Genomic DNA, 16,168 nt, shown 5'->3' on the forward strand with positions numbered 1-16,168 from the left:
TAGTAGTTTATTTGCAGCGATTTGACCATGAAGGCCTGATTTCATGCAGTCTCTTCTGAGCAGTTGATGTTGAGGTGTGTCTGTTACTTGACGTTTTTGAAGCGTTTATTTGGGCTGCAATCCGATGTGCAGTTAACTCTAATGAACGTATCCTCTGCAGCAGAGGTAACTCTGGGTCTTCCTGTCCTGTGGCGGTCCTCATGAGAGCCAGTTTCATCATAGCTCTTGATGGTTTTTGGGACTGCACTTGAAGAAACTTTCAATTTTCTTTAAATGTTCCGCGTTGACTGACCTTCATGTCTTAAAGTAATGATGGACTGTCGTTTTCTTTGTTTATTTGAGCTGTTCTTGCCTAAATATGGACTTGGTATCTTACTAAATAGGGCTATCTTCTGTATACCACCCCTACCTTGTCACAAAACAACTGATTGGCTCAAATGCATTAAGAAGGAAAGAATTTGTGGAATTTAACTTTCAACAAGGCACACCTGTTAATTTAAATGCATTCCAGGTGGCTTGTTGAGAGAATGCCAAGTGTGCAAAGCTGATATAAAGGCAAACTGTGGCTACTTTGAAAAATCTCAAATATAAAATATATTTTCATTTGTTTAACACTTTTGGTTACTATGTTATTCCATATGTGTTATTTCATAGTTTTGACGTCTTCACTATTATTTTGCAATGTAGAAAATAGTTTAAAAAAATAAAGAAACTGTTGCATGAGTAGGTGTGTCCAAACTTTTGACTGGTACTGTATATGACTTTCAGTGTTATAACTGTGCTGTGTACTTGGGAATTACTTAAATGTAAATGTACTTGGGAAGCCTACCATGGCTTCTCGGTGATTCTCATTGTAGGCTGCTGCCACAAGTCAAAATAGGGTCCTGTATTGCCCCCTAGAGCATTTTTGTCAAATAAATAAACAGGCATGTAAATTCACTATACTTTTGTATATATATATATATATATATATATATATATGTCACCCCTTCAAATGAGTGGATTCGGCTATTTCAGCCACACCCGTTGCTGACAGGTGTATAAAAGAGAGCACGCAGCCATGCAATCTACATAGACAAACATTAGCAGTAGAAAGGCCTTACTGAAGAGCTCAGTGGCTTTCAAGTTGGCGTCATCATAGGATGTCACCTTTCCAGCAAGTCAGTTCGTCAAATTTCTTCCCTGCTAGAGCTGCACCGGTCAACTGTAAGTGCTGCTATTGTGAAGTGGAAACGTCTAGGAGCAACAACGTCTCAGCCGCAAAATGGTAGGCCACACAAGCTCACAGAACGGGACCGTGCTGAAGCCCGTCGCATGTAGAAGTCGTCTATTCTCGTTTGCAACACTCACTACCGAGTCCCGAAGCAACGTTAGCACAATAACTGTTAGTCGGGAGCTTCAGGAAATGGGTTTCCATGGCCGAGCTGCCGCACACAAGCCTACGATCACCATGTGCAATGCCAAGCGTCTGCTGGAGTGGTGTAAATCTCGCAGCCATTGGACTCTGAAGCAGTGGAAACACGTTCTCTGGAGTGATGAATCACGCTTCACCATCTGGCAGTCCGACGGACAAATCTGGATTTGTCAGATGCCAGGAGAACTTCCTGCCCCAATACAAAGTGCCGTATGTAAAGTTTGGAGGAGGAATAATGGTCTGGGGACGTTTTTCATGGTTCAGACTTAGACCCCTTACTTCCAGTGACGGGTGTGTGTGTATTACAGAGCGGAGGGGTTTGGGCTGTGTTCCCATGTCCATGCATGGCCCCCAGAGTAAAGTAAACACAGCAGCTCTTTTCTCATCCCAGCCGTCAACAGGCTCTCCCCAGGCCCGAGCCAGAGACCACACACCCAGACCACACACATATACATATATATATACATACACACACACACACACACACACACTACCCAGACCTCTCCGCAGCACAGATCCCTCCACATGCTCTCTCGCATACACACAGACCACACAGCGCCAGCTCGGCCCCTCGCACGCAACTGAGCAGAGCTGTCATTCTGCCCAGCCTCGTGTGTGTGTGTGTGTGTCTCTTCACATGTATTCCCAAGACAGGGATAGAATCACTCCTGTTGAGGTAACACAACAGTCGTAGACATGTTATGCAGAAGGAGACACACATTCCCCCTCCACTCTGACTCCCACCCTAAACATATGGGCTAGATGAATGACAGATGAGGGGCTTGTTTAAAGCTTGTTAACCTCTTATCTTCTCCATGTCAGATGCCCCTGCTCCTAGATTTCCTCTGACAAGTACAAGACAGCGGGGGTTATGCTACTTAAGTTACATCCCCTTTGAGTCATGGGTGTGTGCCTAGTCCCCTCCCGGACTCAGTGTTCACCCATGACAGCGTGGCCGCGCATGACTCCCAACACCCTCATCAAGTTTGCTGACGACACGACGGTCTGATCACGGACTACGATGAGGCAACCTATAGCAAGGTCAGAGACCTGGCAGTGTGGACCAGGGCAACAGCATCTCCTTCAATGTCAGCAAGACAAAGGAGATGATTGTGGACTACATTGATGGGGCCGTAGTTGAGTGGGTTGACAAGAGCTTGAATATTTTTTTTTTTTTTTTTTTTTTTTTTACAATCCAGGTGTGCAAAGCTCTTAGAGACTTAACCGGAAAGACTCGCAACTCCAAAGGTGATTCTAGCGTGTATTGACTCAGGGGTGTGAGTACTTATGTACTGTACAATAAATTAGATATTTCTGTACTTCCTTTTCAATACATTTTCTACAATTTCTAAAAATGTCTTTGCTCTTAGTCGTTATGGCAGGGTTTCCAAAAGGACCACAAGGGGTGCATATTTTGTAAAAGTTTTTTTTTTATGCCCTATCACTACACCGATGACTCAAATAATCAACTAATCATCAGCGTTTGATCATTTGAATTAGCTGTGTAGCGTTAGGGCAAAAACGTAAATGTGCACCTCTTGGGGCCCCGAAGACCGAGTTTGGGAAACAATGCATTATGGGGTAACGTGTGTAGATGGGTGAGAGAAAAAAATTCAGGCTTTAAAACAGCAACATGTGGAATAAGTCAAGGAAGGACACTGCTTTTCAGAGAAGTTTTAGAGTATTGCTCGGTCTTCGCTCCCTCCCTGACCTCAACCTCGTCGGTCAATAATCAATTAAATGCTCCGAACGATTGGCTACTCAGATTTATGCTATTTTATTTTTTTTTTGTACCCAAAAAGCTTTAACATGGGGACACAGATATGTGATCCATTAACTTTCTGAAGGCACTTCAATTACCTCGTACCCCTGCACATCGACTTGGTACTGGTACTTCCTGTATACAGCCATGTTATTCTTACTCATTATTGTTATTCACTGTGTATTTATTCCTTGTCACTATTTATATAAAAAAAAAAAAATCCGTATTTTTTTTTTCATCTTCAACTCTGCATTGTTGGAAAAGTACACGTAAGCATTTCACTATTTGTCTACACCTGTTTTTTTACGAAGCATGTGACAAATATTCCTATTATTCTTTATTTGAGTTAACAGACACCCCCCGTCTCTTTACGCAACAAGCTCTTAACTAAACGTGTATAAAGTGTATAGAAAGATTTGTTCAAGTGTACACGTATGAGATCTGCGTCACCCCTGTATGCTTTGTCGGCTCTGTTCCCTGCCTTGTTTGTGGGCAACGTGTTTTGGATTTAGTGTTTGCAAAGCAGTTAGGTTTTCAATCGGACCTGGCAGCAATTTATTGCCACACGTGTTAGCGAAAAATGTGAAAACCCCTCATACTGACTTTTTTTTTTTTTTAGATATTCTCACATCCATTCAAAACACATCTATCCTGTTTTCCTCCTTTTTTGATAGGCTTAGGCTAATAGTTGCACATGTCTGGAAGAATTGTATCTGGCCTGTGTCATTTCTCTTCCACATTGGCATATCATCTACGCAGAGGATTGGTGTTTTACTGTCTATGTTCTCCCCCATTATTACATACACATTACACATACCTCCTCTAGGTATTAGGCTAGGCCTAGCTATACAGTCTCATACACACATTACACGTACCTCCTCTAGGTATTAGGCTAGGCCTAGCTATACAGTCTCATACACACATTACACATACCTCCTCTAGGTATTAGGCTAGGCCTAGCTATACAGTCTCATACACACATTACACATACCTCCTCTAGGTATTAGGCCTAGCTATACAGTCTCATACACACATTACACATACCTCCTCTAGGTATTAGGCTAGGCCTAGCTATACAGTCTCATACACACATTACACGTACCTCCTCTAGGTATTAGGCTAGGCCTAGCTATACAGTCTCATACACATTACACGCACCTCCTCTAGGTATTAGGCCTAGCTATACAGTCTCATACACACATTACACATACCTCCTCTAGGTATTAGGCTAGGCCTAGCTATACAGTCTCATACACATTACACGCACCTCCTCTAGGTATTAGGCCTAGCTATACAGTCTCATACACACATTACACATACCTCCTCTAGGTATTAGGCCTAGCTATACAGTCTCATACACACATTACACATACCTCCTCTAGGTATTAGGCTAGGCCTAGCTATACAGTCTCATACACACATTACACGTACCTCCTCTAGGTATTAGGCTAGGCCTAGCTATACAGTCTCATACACATTACACGCACCTCCTCTAGGTATTAGGCCTAGCTATACAGTCTCATACACACATTACACATACCTCCTCTAGGTATTAGGCTAGGCCTAGCTATACAGTCTCATACACATTACACGCACCTCCTCTAGGTATTAGGCTAGGCCTAGCTATACAGTCTCATACACACATTACACGTACCTCCTCTAGGTATTAGGCTAGGCCTAGCTATGCAGTCTCATACACACATTACACGTACCTCCTCTAGGTATTAGGCTAGGCCTAGCTATACAGTCTCATACACACATTACACATACCTCTTCTAGGTATTAGGCTAGGCCTAGCTATGCAGTCTCATACACACATTACACATACCTCCTCTAGGTATTAGGCTAGGCCTAGCTATACAGTCTCATACACATTACACGCACCTCCTCTAGATATTAGGCTAGGCCTAGCTATACAGTCTCATACATACATTACACATACCTCCTCTAGGTATTAGGCTAGGCCTAGCTATACAGTCTCATACACATTACACGCACCTCCTCTAGATATTAGGCTAGGCCTAGCTATACAGTCTCATACACACATTACACGTACCTCCTCCTAGGTATTAGGCTAGGCCTAGCTATACAGTCTCATACACACATTACACGTACCTCCTCTAGGTATTAGGCTAGGCCTAGCTATACAGTCTCATACACACATTACACGTACCTCCTCTAGGTATTAGGCTAGGCCTAGCTATACAGTCTCATACACATTACACGTACCTCCTCTAGGTATTAGGCTAGGCCTAGCTATACAGTCTCATACACACATTACACGTACCTCCTCTAGGTATTAGGCTAGGCCTAGCTATACAGTCTCATACACACATTACACGTACCTCCTCTAGGTATTAGGCTAGGCCTAGCTATACAGTCTCATACACACATTACACGTACCTCCTCTAGGTATTAGGCTAGGCCTAGCTATACAGTCTCATACACACATTACACGTACCTCCTCTAGGTATTAGGCTAGGCCTAGCTATACAGTCTCATACACACATTACACGTACCTCCTCTAGGTATTAGGCTAGGCCTAGCTATACAGTCTCATACACACATTACACGTACCTCCTCTAGGTATTAGGCTAGGCCTAGCTATGCAGTCTCATACACACATTACACGTACCTCCTCTAGGTATTAGGCTAGGCCTAGCTATACAGTCTCATACACACATTACACGTACCTCCTCTAGGTATTAGGCTAGGCCTAGCTATACAGTCTCATACACACATTACACGTACCTCCTCTAGGTATTAGGCTAGGCCTAGCTATACAGTCTCATACACACATTACACGTACCTCCTCTAGGTATTAGGCCTAGCTATACAGTCTCATACACACATTACACGTACCTCCTCTAGGTATTAGGCTAGGCCTAGCTATACAGTCTCATACACACATTACACGTACCTCCTCTAGGTATTAGGCTAGGCCTAGCTATACAGTCTCATACACACATTACACGTACCTCCTCTAGGTATTAGGCTAGGCCTAGCTATACAGTCTCATACACACATTACACGTACCTCCTCTAGGTATTAGGCTAGGCCTAGCTATACAGTCTCATACACACATTACACGTACCTCCTCTAGGTATTAGGCTAGGCCTAGCTATACAGTCTCATACACACATTACACATACCTCCTCTAGGTATTAGGCTAGGCCTAGCTATACAGTCTCATACACATTACACGCACCTCCTCTAGATATTAGGCCTAGCTATACAGTCTCATACACATTACACGTACCTCCTCTAGGTATTAGGCTAGGCTATTAGGCTAGGCCTAGCTATACAGTCTCATACACACATTACACATACCTCCTCTAGGTATTAGGCTAGGCTAGGCTATTAGGCTAGGCTAGGCTATTAGGCTAGGCTATGTGGAATCGATGAGGGCGAGCACGTTTATTTATTCTTCTCTCCGAGGTTTACATTCTTTCTTTCCTCCCCCTCTGTCTGGTCTCAGACTCGGAGCTCCTACCAGCACCTTCATGTCCTCCTGTGTGTGTACAAGTTGTAGCCTTCCTACTTAACCTCTTAGAAACCTTTTTTTTTTTAGATGTATTAAATGTCTTATAATAATACATTTTATAAAGACATGAAAAAGTATAATGCAACTAGCTGTACATTACAACTGTCTCTCTCCTCATCTGTGTTAATAGCCATTGTTGTCCTCTCCTCCCGCTGCCCCTTGTTCACAGGTTGCTGACTGATTCTTCCTGTGTTCCTGCACACGCGTGACGATCAGAGTGACCTACCATGTCTCGTGTCCGCCAGCCCCCGCTGGTCACGGGCATCTCGCCCAACGAGGGCACCTCATGGACCAAGGTCACCATCCGAGGAGAGAACCTGGGCACGGGTCCCGCTGACCTCGTTGGTATGACACACGCATGTACACATGAAAAACGTGCACAGACACTTAGTGTGTCTCTCAGGCTGTATCTGTTTCCTCCTGTCTTTTGATGTGCCACAATCACCAAATCCACTGTATGCGCAGGGGCTAGGTGCAGATAGGAGAAAATCTGCAGGGGCTAGGTGCAGATAGGATGAAAATCTGCAGGGGCTAGGTGCAGATAGGATGAAAATCTTTGAAGGTCATTTCATTGAAGAATGGAGGGGGTGGAAGTGAGAAGTGAGGACCAGGTGGAACTATAGTTAGTACCTATTATTCTATAGGGTGGGTGTGTCCACTGCACTTCACCTCTGGCCTTAATATTGCTCCAGTAGATCGGAGGAGTGAGGTGAAAATGTTTTGGCTCTCGTAGCAAAAAAAAAAAAAAGTAACATCCCATCTTTGGGTACATTTTGGTTTCAAATTGAACGACAATGGAGAACCAGATGACTTGGACTAACATGTTTGCAGACACCAATAAATGTCTCAAAATACAACACTGCCCCTTTAAGACAAAAATTAAAACCCTCTTTTCCTGACTCGCTTTTCAAAGCAATTTCAAGGAATTTCAAGGAAATGTACATGTTTTGTGCCCTTGTAGGAAGCAATCAATCCCCGATTGCTGACTACAAATGATCTATAACTGGGCTAATAACTCACTAACTAGCAAAGGAGATGAACAAAATGTGCCCACGTGGCTACATGCAGCTCTTGCTTTGATCTCAAAACAAGCGCATCTACTCACGACCGCAGCTGTAAACACAGTCCAGTTCAAAGTAAATGGCACATATCCATATATGGCAATGATCTATTTGAATATAAGCCTACTGCAGCTCTGATTGGTTATGCCACACCAGTCTGTGTTGAGTCATGTGCAATAGAATCCTACTCCGATGCGTTCTGCCTACAACAAAATCTCTTGCATAGTTTGTTTTTGTTTCTGTATGTTGCATTGAAAGTGGCTAATATTGCGTTGATTCAATCACAATTGCCACAATAAAGGGTAACATAGTTAACACTATCAAACAGGTACGCTGCATGGCAGTCTCGGGCTACTGCGCGCAGCTTAGAGGGAACATTGGTCAAATTTTAAATATGAGTCTTTACATGTGCCTGACAGTGAAACCCGCTGAAACAACCTACATGCCGGAATCCCACACAGACAACAACCTGGCCAAAGCGTTTGGGATGGCTAGACTGGGCCCTTGATGAAAATAAACTGTTGTGTGTGTATATATATATATATTTTTTTTTATGTCTGAAGTTCACATACACCTTAGCCAATTACATTTAAACTCAGTTTTTCACAATTCCTGACATTTAATTCAAGTAAAAATTCCCTGTCTTAGGTCAGTTAGGATCACCACTTTATTTTAAGAATGTGAAATGTCAGAATAATAGTAGAGAGAGTGATTTATTTAAGATTTTATTTCTTTCATCACATTCCCAGTGGGTCAGATGTTTACATACACTCATTTGGTAGCATTGCCTTTAAATTGTTTAACTTGGGTCAAACGTTTCAGGTAGCCTTCCATAAGCTTCCCACAATAATTCCTCCTGCCAGATCTGGTATAACTGGGTCAGGTATGAAGGCCTCCTTGCTCGCACACACTTTTTAATTTCTGCCCACAGATTTTCTATAGAATTGAGGTCAGGGCTTTGTGATGGCCACTCCAATACCTACAAATGTTTTTCTGAGGTCTTGGCTGATTTTCTTTGGATTTTCCCATGATGTCAAGCAAAGAGGCACCGATACACCTCCAATAGGCTAATTGACATCATTTGAGTCAATGAGAAGCTTCTATAGCCATGACATTTTCTGGAATTTTCCAAGCTGCTTAAAGGCACATTCAAGTTAGCATATGTAAACTTCTGACCCACTGGAATTATGATACAGGGAATTATAAGTGAAATAATCTGTCTGTAAACAATTGTAGGAAAAATGACTTGTGTCATACACAAAGTAGATGTCCTAACCGACTTTCCTAAACTAAAGTTTGTTAACAAGATGTGTGGACTGTGTTGAAAAACAACTTTTAATGACTCCAACCTAAGTGGATGTAACCTTCCCACCTTAAATTTTGTGTGTGTAAAAAAATGTCTATGTACAGTGTGTGCAAATGACATGAGGAGGTCAGGCAATAAATAGGCCATAGTAGCGAAGTAATTACAATTTAGCAAATTAACACTGGAGTGATGGATGAGCAGATGATGATGTGCAAGTGGACATACTGGTGTGCAAAAAAGTAAATAAAAACAATATGGAAATGAGGTAGGTAGATTGGGTGGGCTATTTACAGATGGGCTGTGTACAGCTGCAGCGATCGGTTAGTTGCTCAAATAGCTGATGTTTTTAAGTTCGTGATGGAGATACAAGTCGATTTGTCACTGTCATTTATAGCAAACGGCGACAGCTTGTAAATTGCAAACTATGCATATTGACGATTGTTTGTTTTATCCTGCCAATCAAATGTTTTCTTCCAAGGCATTGTTTAACTAGGTGGGGACCTAACCAATGGTGGAGCGGGTTTTGGAGGAAGCACCAGCCATTGGACGAGTCCTGGTCTCGGATCGTAAACATAATCACCTCATCCTAAAATGGCAGGATAAAAAAACATCTTGCCATCTGTCCAAGCAGCACTGAAACCTGTGGCTGACTTCACTGATGTCCTCTCGGTTGAGAGTTACGTCCCGTCTCATCAGTGTTCCAGTTACTGGGGGGGAGATCTGCTCTCATCAGTGTTCCAGTTACTGGGGGGAGATCTGCTCTCATCAGTGTTCCAGTTACTGGGGGGGATCTGCTCTCATCAGTGTTCCAGTTACTGGGGGAGATCTGCTCTCATCAGTGTTCCAGTTACTGGGGGAGATCTGCTCTCATCAGTGTTCCAGTTACTGGGGGGAGATCTGCTCTCATCAGTGTTCCAGTTACTGGGGGAGATCTGCTCTCAGATCTGGGGGAGATCTGCTCATCAGTGTTCAGTGTTCCAGTGTTCCAGTTACTGGGGGAGATCTGCTCTCATCAGTGTTCCAGTTACTGGGGGGGAGATCTGCTCTCATCAGTGTTCCAGTCAGATCTGCTTCCAGTGTTCCAGTTACTGGGGGAGATCTGCTCTCGTCAGTGTTCCAGTTACTGGGGGAGATCTGCTCTCGTGTTCCAGTTACTGGGGGAGATCTCTGTTCCAGTTACTGGGGAGATCTGCTCTCATCAGTGTTCCAGTTACTGGGGGGGAGATCTGCTCTCATCAGTGTTCCAGTTACTGGGGGAGATCTGCTCTGGGGAGATCTGTCAGTGTTCCAGTTACTGGGGGAGATCTGCTCTCATCAGTGTTCCAGTTACTGGGGGGAGATCTGCTCTCATCAGTGTTCCAGTTACTGGGGGAGATCTGCTCTCATCAGTGTTCCAGTTACTGGGGGGGAGATCTGCTCTCATCAGTGTTCCAGTTACTGGGGGAGATCTGCTCTTATCAGTGTTCCAGTTACTGGGGGGGAGATCTGCTCTCATCAGTGTTCCAGTTACTGGGGGGAGATCTGCTCTCGTCAGTGTTCCAGTTACTGGGGGGAGATCTGCTCATGCCGGCTTCTCCAACGACACCGGCCTGACACAAAGCCTCAATAGGGAGATGTCCAGAAGACGTTCTTGAGGACAAGTACAGCCTACCGGAAATAAAATGGCTTTTATCCTTGTCTTCCCTCCTCGACCCAAGATACAAAGGGGATGATTTGAACGGGATGAGAGATGCACTCTTCAAAAAGATTGTGGAAGCAGGGGGCGCCGGAGCCAGGGTGTCGGTGCAATTGCTGCTATTGCAACTGAGTGAGATGATGACTCGAATGATGGTGCGAGTGCGCCACCGTCTGCCAAGAAAAGGAATTTAGGAGGTCTCCTCCAGAAGCGAAGGGTTCAAAACACTGCCCCTGTTCCCCTCCGAGTCCGTGCAGACACTGAACCTACTAACTACCTGCAGGAACAGCCTGACCCAACAAATAATAACCTGACCTGGTGGTGAGACAACTAGACTCGCTATCCATTGATGTTGAAGCTGGCACGCAGATGCATGTGTGTATTTGAGCCAAGGAACACCGCATCAGAGCGAATCTCCAGCACTGTGGGGATACATTTGTTAACCCTGTCCGCTTGTGCCTCAAGCCGGACAAAGTCAATATGCATTGTTTGCATTTTACAAGCTGTCGCCGATTGCTATAAAATAGCAAAACATTTTATTCTATATTTATTTAATTATTTTTGTTTTATTATGGCCCTATAGATATACAGTTAATATTTACTCTTACCTATTTATGTTGCTGTTGTTAGTGGTAATTTATCGTATAAGCGCTAGCCTATGGCACTTTAGCAGACAAAGTTTGTGTAGACTTTCTATAATACAATGCAGGTTTTTATTGATTTATGTTAAATAAATGTCTGTTAAAAAAAGAAGGTTGGGTGTCTGTGTATCTGACAATTTAATGAATTATTCAACAGCAAGAGCAACACAGTTAGGCCCATATCCGCTAGTGTTGTGCTGATAACTGTGCACATATGACACACCAACCATGACACCTGAAATTCCCTGACCATCACAGCACTAACACGCACACGCACACGCACACACGCACGCACACACACACTGTTATTTAGATTTGACTTCCAACAGTCCAATCACTTCCTAGAATGTTTAGTCTCCCACTTTCCTGTAATGGTAATCTCAAAATGAGCCAGTATGTGAATGTTTAGTCTCCCACTTTCCTGTAATGGTAATCTCAAAATGAGCCAGTATGTGAATGTTTCGTCTCCCACTTTCCTGTAATGGTAATCTCAAAATGAGCCAGTGTGTGAATGTTTCGTCTCCCACTTTCCTGTAATGGTAATCTCAAAATGAGCCAGTATGTGAATGTTTAGTCTCCCACTTTCCTGTAATGGTAATCTCCAAAATGAGCCAGTATGTGAATGTTTAGTCTCCCACTTTCCTGTAATGGTAATCTCAAAATGAGCCAGTATGTGAATGTTTAGTCTCCCACTTTCCTGTAATGGTAATCTCAAAATGAGCCAGTGTGTGAATGTTTAGTCTCCCACTTTCCTGTAATGGTAATCTCAAAATGAGCCAGTGTGTGAATGTTTAGTCTCCTATTTCCTGTAATGGTAATCTCAAAATGAGCCAGTATGTGAATGTTTAGTCTCCCACTTTCCTGTAATGGTAATCTCAAAATGAGCCAGTGTGTGAATGTTTAGTCTCCCACTTTCCTGTAATGGTAATCTCAAAATGAGCCAGTGTGTGAATGTTTAGTCTCCTATTTCCTGTAATGGTAATCTCAAAATGAGCCAGTATGTGAATGTTTAGTCTCCCACTTTCCTGTAATGGTAATCTCAAAATGAGCCAGTGTGTGAATGTTTAGTCTCCTATTTCCTGTAATGGTAATCTCAAAATGAGCCAGTGTGTGAATGTTTCGTCTCCTATTTCCTGTAATGGTAATCTCAAAATGAGCCAGTGTGTGAATGTTTCGTCTCCTATTTCCTGTAATGGTAATCTCAAAATGAGCCAGTGTGTGAATGTTTCGTCTCCTATTTCCTGTAATGTTAATCTCAAAATGAGCCAGTGTGTGAATGTTTAGTCTCCCACTTTCCTGTAATGGTAATCTCAAAATGAGCCAGTGTGTGAATGTTTAGTCTCCCACTTTCCTGTAATGGTAATCTCAAAATGAGCCAGTGTGTGAATGTTTAGTCTCCCACTTTCCTGTAATGGTAATCTCAAAATGAGCCAGTGTGTGAATGTTTCGTCTCCTATTTCCTGTAATAGTAATCTCAAAATGAGCCAGTGTGTGAATTCATTGGTGCGGTTGTTTTTGATGCAATCAATTATTCTGTTTGTGATGTGAATGTTTTCACTGGCACTGATGATATTTATTTGTGTGTGTGTGTGTGAGAGAGTGTGTTAGACTGTGTGTACAGTAGAGTTCATGCCGTTATGACGGGTCACACAGTTGGACTCCGTAACTAATCTACCCAGAACCAGGCTAGAGCCTTAGTAGCCTACAGTCTACCACAGAACTCTCTGGACCAGTCAGCGATGGTCAGGCTCTGCTTACATTACACAGACTGTTTGTTGCTGTCGATCAAGTTGAATGGGTTTTTGATGACTTTATGAAGTGGAAAAAAAACATTTTTATGAATCTAGATTAGATGAAATGACTTTCTTGTTTCGTTTAACCGACTGCATTTAAAACACCCAAGATAATGAGTTTTAATCAACATTGGTTAAGTGAACAAATAAATACCATTTAACTAAATGTCACATTAAAATGGGATTTTATATGCTGACAAATTATTGGATATCTGAATCATATTGAATTGGATGCCTTTGGCAGAGATTTTTCTGCCATTGTAATCCTTGGGCCGGCCGACTAAGTTAAAAAAAAATTGAATAATATTGTTTTAAATACATTTTCGGCATGGAAAAACTTCAACACCTGAAACCAGATATAAACTATGTATGAAAGATAATAGACCTATATATTTATTAAGTCTTTGAGAACTAACAATCACCAAAATAAAAGCTAGGGAGTATTAAATTCCAAAAGCAATGAATTTAGCAGTATTGATTTTTGTTATGTTTGTGCGTAAGAACACAGATTTTAGCCATGGCAAAATGCATAGCGTTGAATCAAATTAGCCTTAAAACTGCAAAATGTTGTCTCAGCTCTATGGTAAAATGTGTAGAATTGCAGGAAATTTGCTTTAAAATGTAGAAATGGATCTCCGCTCCATGGAGTTTAAATTGCAAGAAAAAATGCTAAAAAAAATAAAAGATGGGGGGGGCTTTGAAATGTTCTACAAAAAAATTGTAATATGTTTAATAAATGTTTTTAAGTAGAACAGATTGTTGGTTAAAATACTTATGTTAATAATTTTATCTAAATACTGCATGTTTTGTTTAAATGTAATCTGAATTGAATTGCCAAAAAACGTGTAAGATATTTTATAATTAGTGAATTTGTTTCTCAGATTTTTTTTTAAAACAGAACTTTAAAAACAGAACACATTTTAAAAAAAGCTAAGCATCTGTGGCCACAATTGTTTTTACTTTGAAGAAGAGTAGTGCTAGTGGAACAAAAATAAACTCCACTACCCCATGTCTTTTTCCTGCATTTTATGAACATAATGTATTTTAATATACATTTAATGTAAATGTCCAACTTGTTTTGTATTGTCAAAATGTCACCAATTAGAATATACCTAGAATTTCAGTGTGTTATTTTCAAGAATTAAAATCAAGACGCCCGCGAATGAAAGACATGGCCTCACACATTCTGTGGACTTGGCAGGCGGAGTCCTGGCCAATCATTTGGATCTATTTCTGACCACGAATGACCCCAGAGCCTAAAATTTAGCCTTTTTAATGTATATGTTAGATAGCAAAACAAATAGTGTTTTGTGGCATATGACCAGTACAGAGGCAGGAAATGTGCTTTAATTTAATGGCCATATTATTATTCACACTTTGTTTCAAGGGTTATTTTTGTATCATCTCTCACAGGCTTTTATGGTGTTTGATTCCACATGTCTGACACTCAAGTTCCATCTAGTCAGATAAATCAGAGGAAGGGGTTTTGCTCTGTCTCTCGCTCTCTCTTTATTCCAGTGTTCACACTGACAAGGAGAAGAAGGGTCAGAGAGTGTAAAAAGTACAGTGAATAGATATTTATTGAGCCACTTAGCATTGAAGTGACAGCACTCTGTGTGGACAGAATGATGAAGCTGTGAGAGACTCGTGTCAGGGCCACCCACAGGACTGACTGGACCTGGCCTGAACTTTGACCCCTAATGGCGGATTTATTAAACTGCTGTTTGTGTCAATGTGTCATGCCTTTTCTCTGTGTTTCTCTCATGTTATTACTTGGTTGTTTGTCCTGTTGCTGTTAGCTCGCCTATATATTTGATTAGCCTCACTTCTCTCTCTCTTTCTCTCTCTCGCTCTCTCTCTCTCAGGTCTGTCCATATGTGGTCACAACTGCTTGCTGACGGCTGAGTGGATGTCAGCCAGTAAGATAGTGTGTCGTGTGGGCCCAGCCAAAGACGATAAGGGAGAGATCATCGTCAGCACCAAGTCAGGAGGCCACGGCACCTCCACCGTCTCCTTCAAACTGCTCAAGGCTGAGAAGATCGGTAAGATACTCCTTCTGCCCTCGGCAACCACGGCAGTTCTAATATAAATCTACAAACACATCTCTCTTTGTCAGAGGAACTCTAGAATGACTGTCTGTTCTTGTGCAACGGAGTAATCTTCCTCAGTTTTTCCAAGCTCAGGCAACTAGGAAATAGAGTATGGAAACACACCACAAACCCATACTCTATTGTCCTGTGTTGCTTTACAAACTGTATAGTAGCTCTGTCAGGTACTATAATTGAGTGTGTGTGATCTGGGCTGTCCTCTCAACGATGATGTGTGTCTGTGCTGTAGGTATTCTGGACCAGTCTGCTGTGTGGGTGGATGAGATGAACTATTACGACATGAGAACCGACCGCTACAAAGGCATCTCCCCCCTCTCCCTACGCCCCAGCAATCCGCTAGGCATCGACTTTGACAAGTAGGGACACACACACACACACACACACACAGGCTTAAGTCATTGAGTCTAACAAACAAACAATCCCCATGTGGAGATGTTTGAAATGTTATGCCAACACAGCAATGGCTACAACTGGCTTTAACTGCTGGACAAAGGCACTGGAAACACCATAATTGTGTTTAAAGGAGAGGGAAAGAAAGAAGAGCGGAATGACTTGGATAGAAACATTGCAAGCCACCACACATGGCCTGAAAGGAAGGGGAACGAAGAGAAGAAACCGTGGAATAGAAACATTGCAAGCCCACTACACATGACCATAGCAGGCAGGTCGTATGGTGTGGCTTCTGCCTCCCACGCGACTGGCAGGGAATGTACAGTCTGTAATGTAATGTTTAGTTCTGGTATATCTGTGCTCTAGGCCCTCTGATGTTTGTTTGGTTTAGAGGGGCCAGGGGATCCAGGGGGCAAGTGATCGCTCGTGGACAGGAAGGACTGGGCTGCAAACCCTCCATGTTGGTCACACATG

At 42.5% G+C, this 16,168-nt stretch overlaps 1 protein-coding gene and 1 long non-coding RNA gene across 14 annotated transcripts in view; one reads left to right on the forward strand and one right to left on the reverse strand.

Moving 5' to 3' along the window:
- LOC118358607 (exocyst complex component 2) overlaps positions 1 to 16,168 on the forward strand; it is a 104,741-nt gene that overhangs the window by 11,715 nt on the left and 76,858 nt on the right. For all 9 annotated transcript variants that reach the window (XR_008079888.1, XM_052480016.1, XM_052480015.1 and 6 more), the window contains 3 exons: positions 6,890 to 7,065; positions 15,062 to 15,238; positions 15,534 to 15,660. Coding sequence is in view for 8 of the 9 variants with exons in the window: in XM_052480016.1 (XP_052335976.1) it covers positions 6,948 to 7,065; positions 15,062 to 15,238; positions 15,534 to 15,660 (422 nt within the window). In the remaining variant the exon portion in view is untranslated. The remainder of the gene's footprint in view (positions 1 to 6,889; positions 7,066 to 15,061; positions 15,239 to 15,533; positions 15,661 to 16,168) is intronic.
- Positions 3,807 to 6,488, reverse strand: LOC127911972 (uncharacterized). 5 transcript variants are annotated; one of them, XR_008079900.1, is made up of 4 exons: positions 6,039 to 6,488; positions 5,812 to 5,985; positions 5,406 to 5,753; positions 3,807 to 4,051 (listed from the first exon to the last, which is right to left on the reverse strand). It is a non-coding gene; the product is annotated as an uncharacterized LOC127911972 (long non-coding RNA). The 5 variants fall into 5 exon arrangements; XR_008079898.1 differs by having other exon boundaries at positions 3,807 to 4,278; XR_008079899.1 differs by lacking the exon at positions 3,807 to 4,051 and adding an exon at positions 4,439 to 4,607.

The sequence above is a fragment of the Oncorhynchus keta genome, chromosome 26 (assembly GCF_023373465.1).
Source record: "Oncorhynchus keta strain PuntledgeMale-10-30-2019 chromosome 26, Oket_V2, whole genome shotgun sequence".
Taxonomy (NCBI): domain Eukaryota; kingdom Metazoa; phylum Chordata; class Actinopteri; order Salmoniformes; family Salmonidae; genus Oncorhynchus; species Oncorhynchus keta.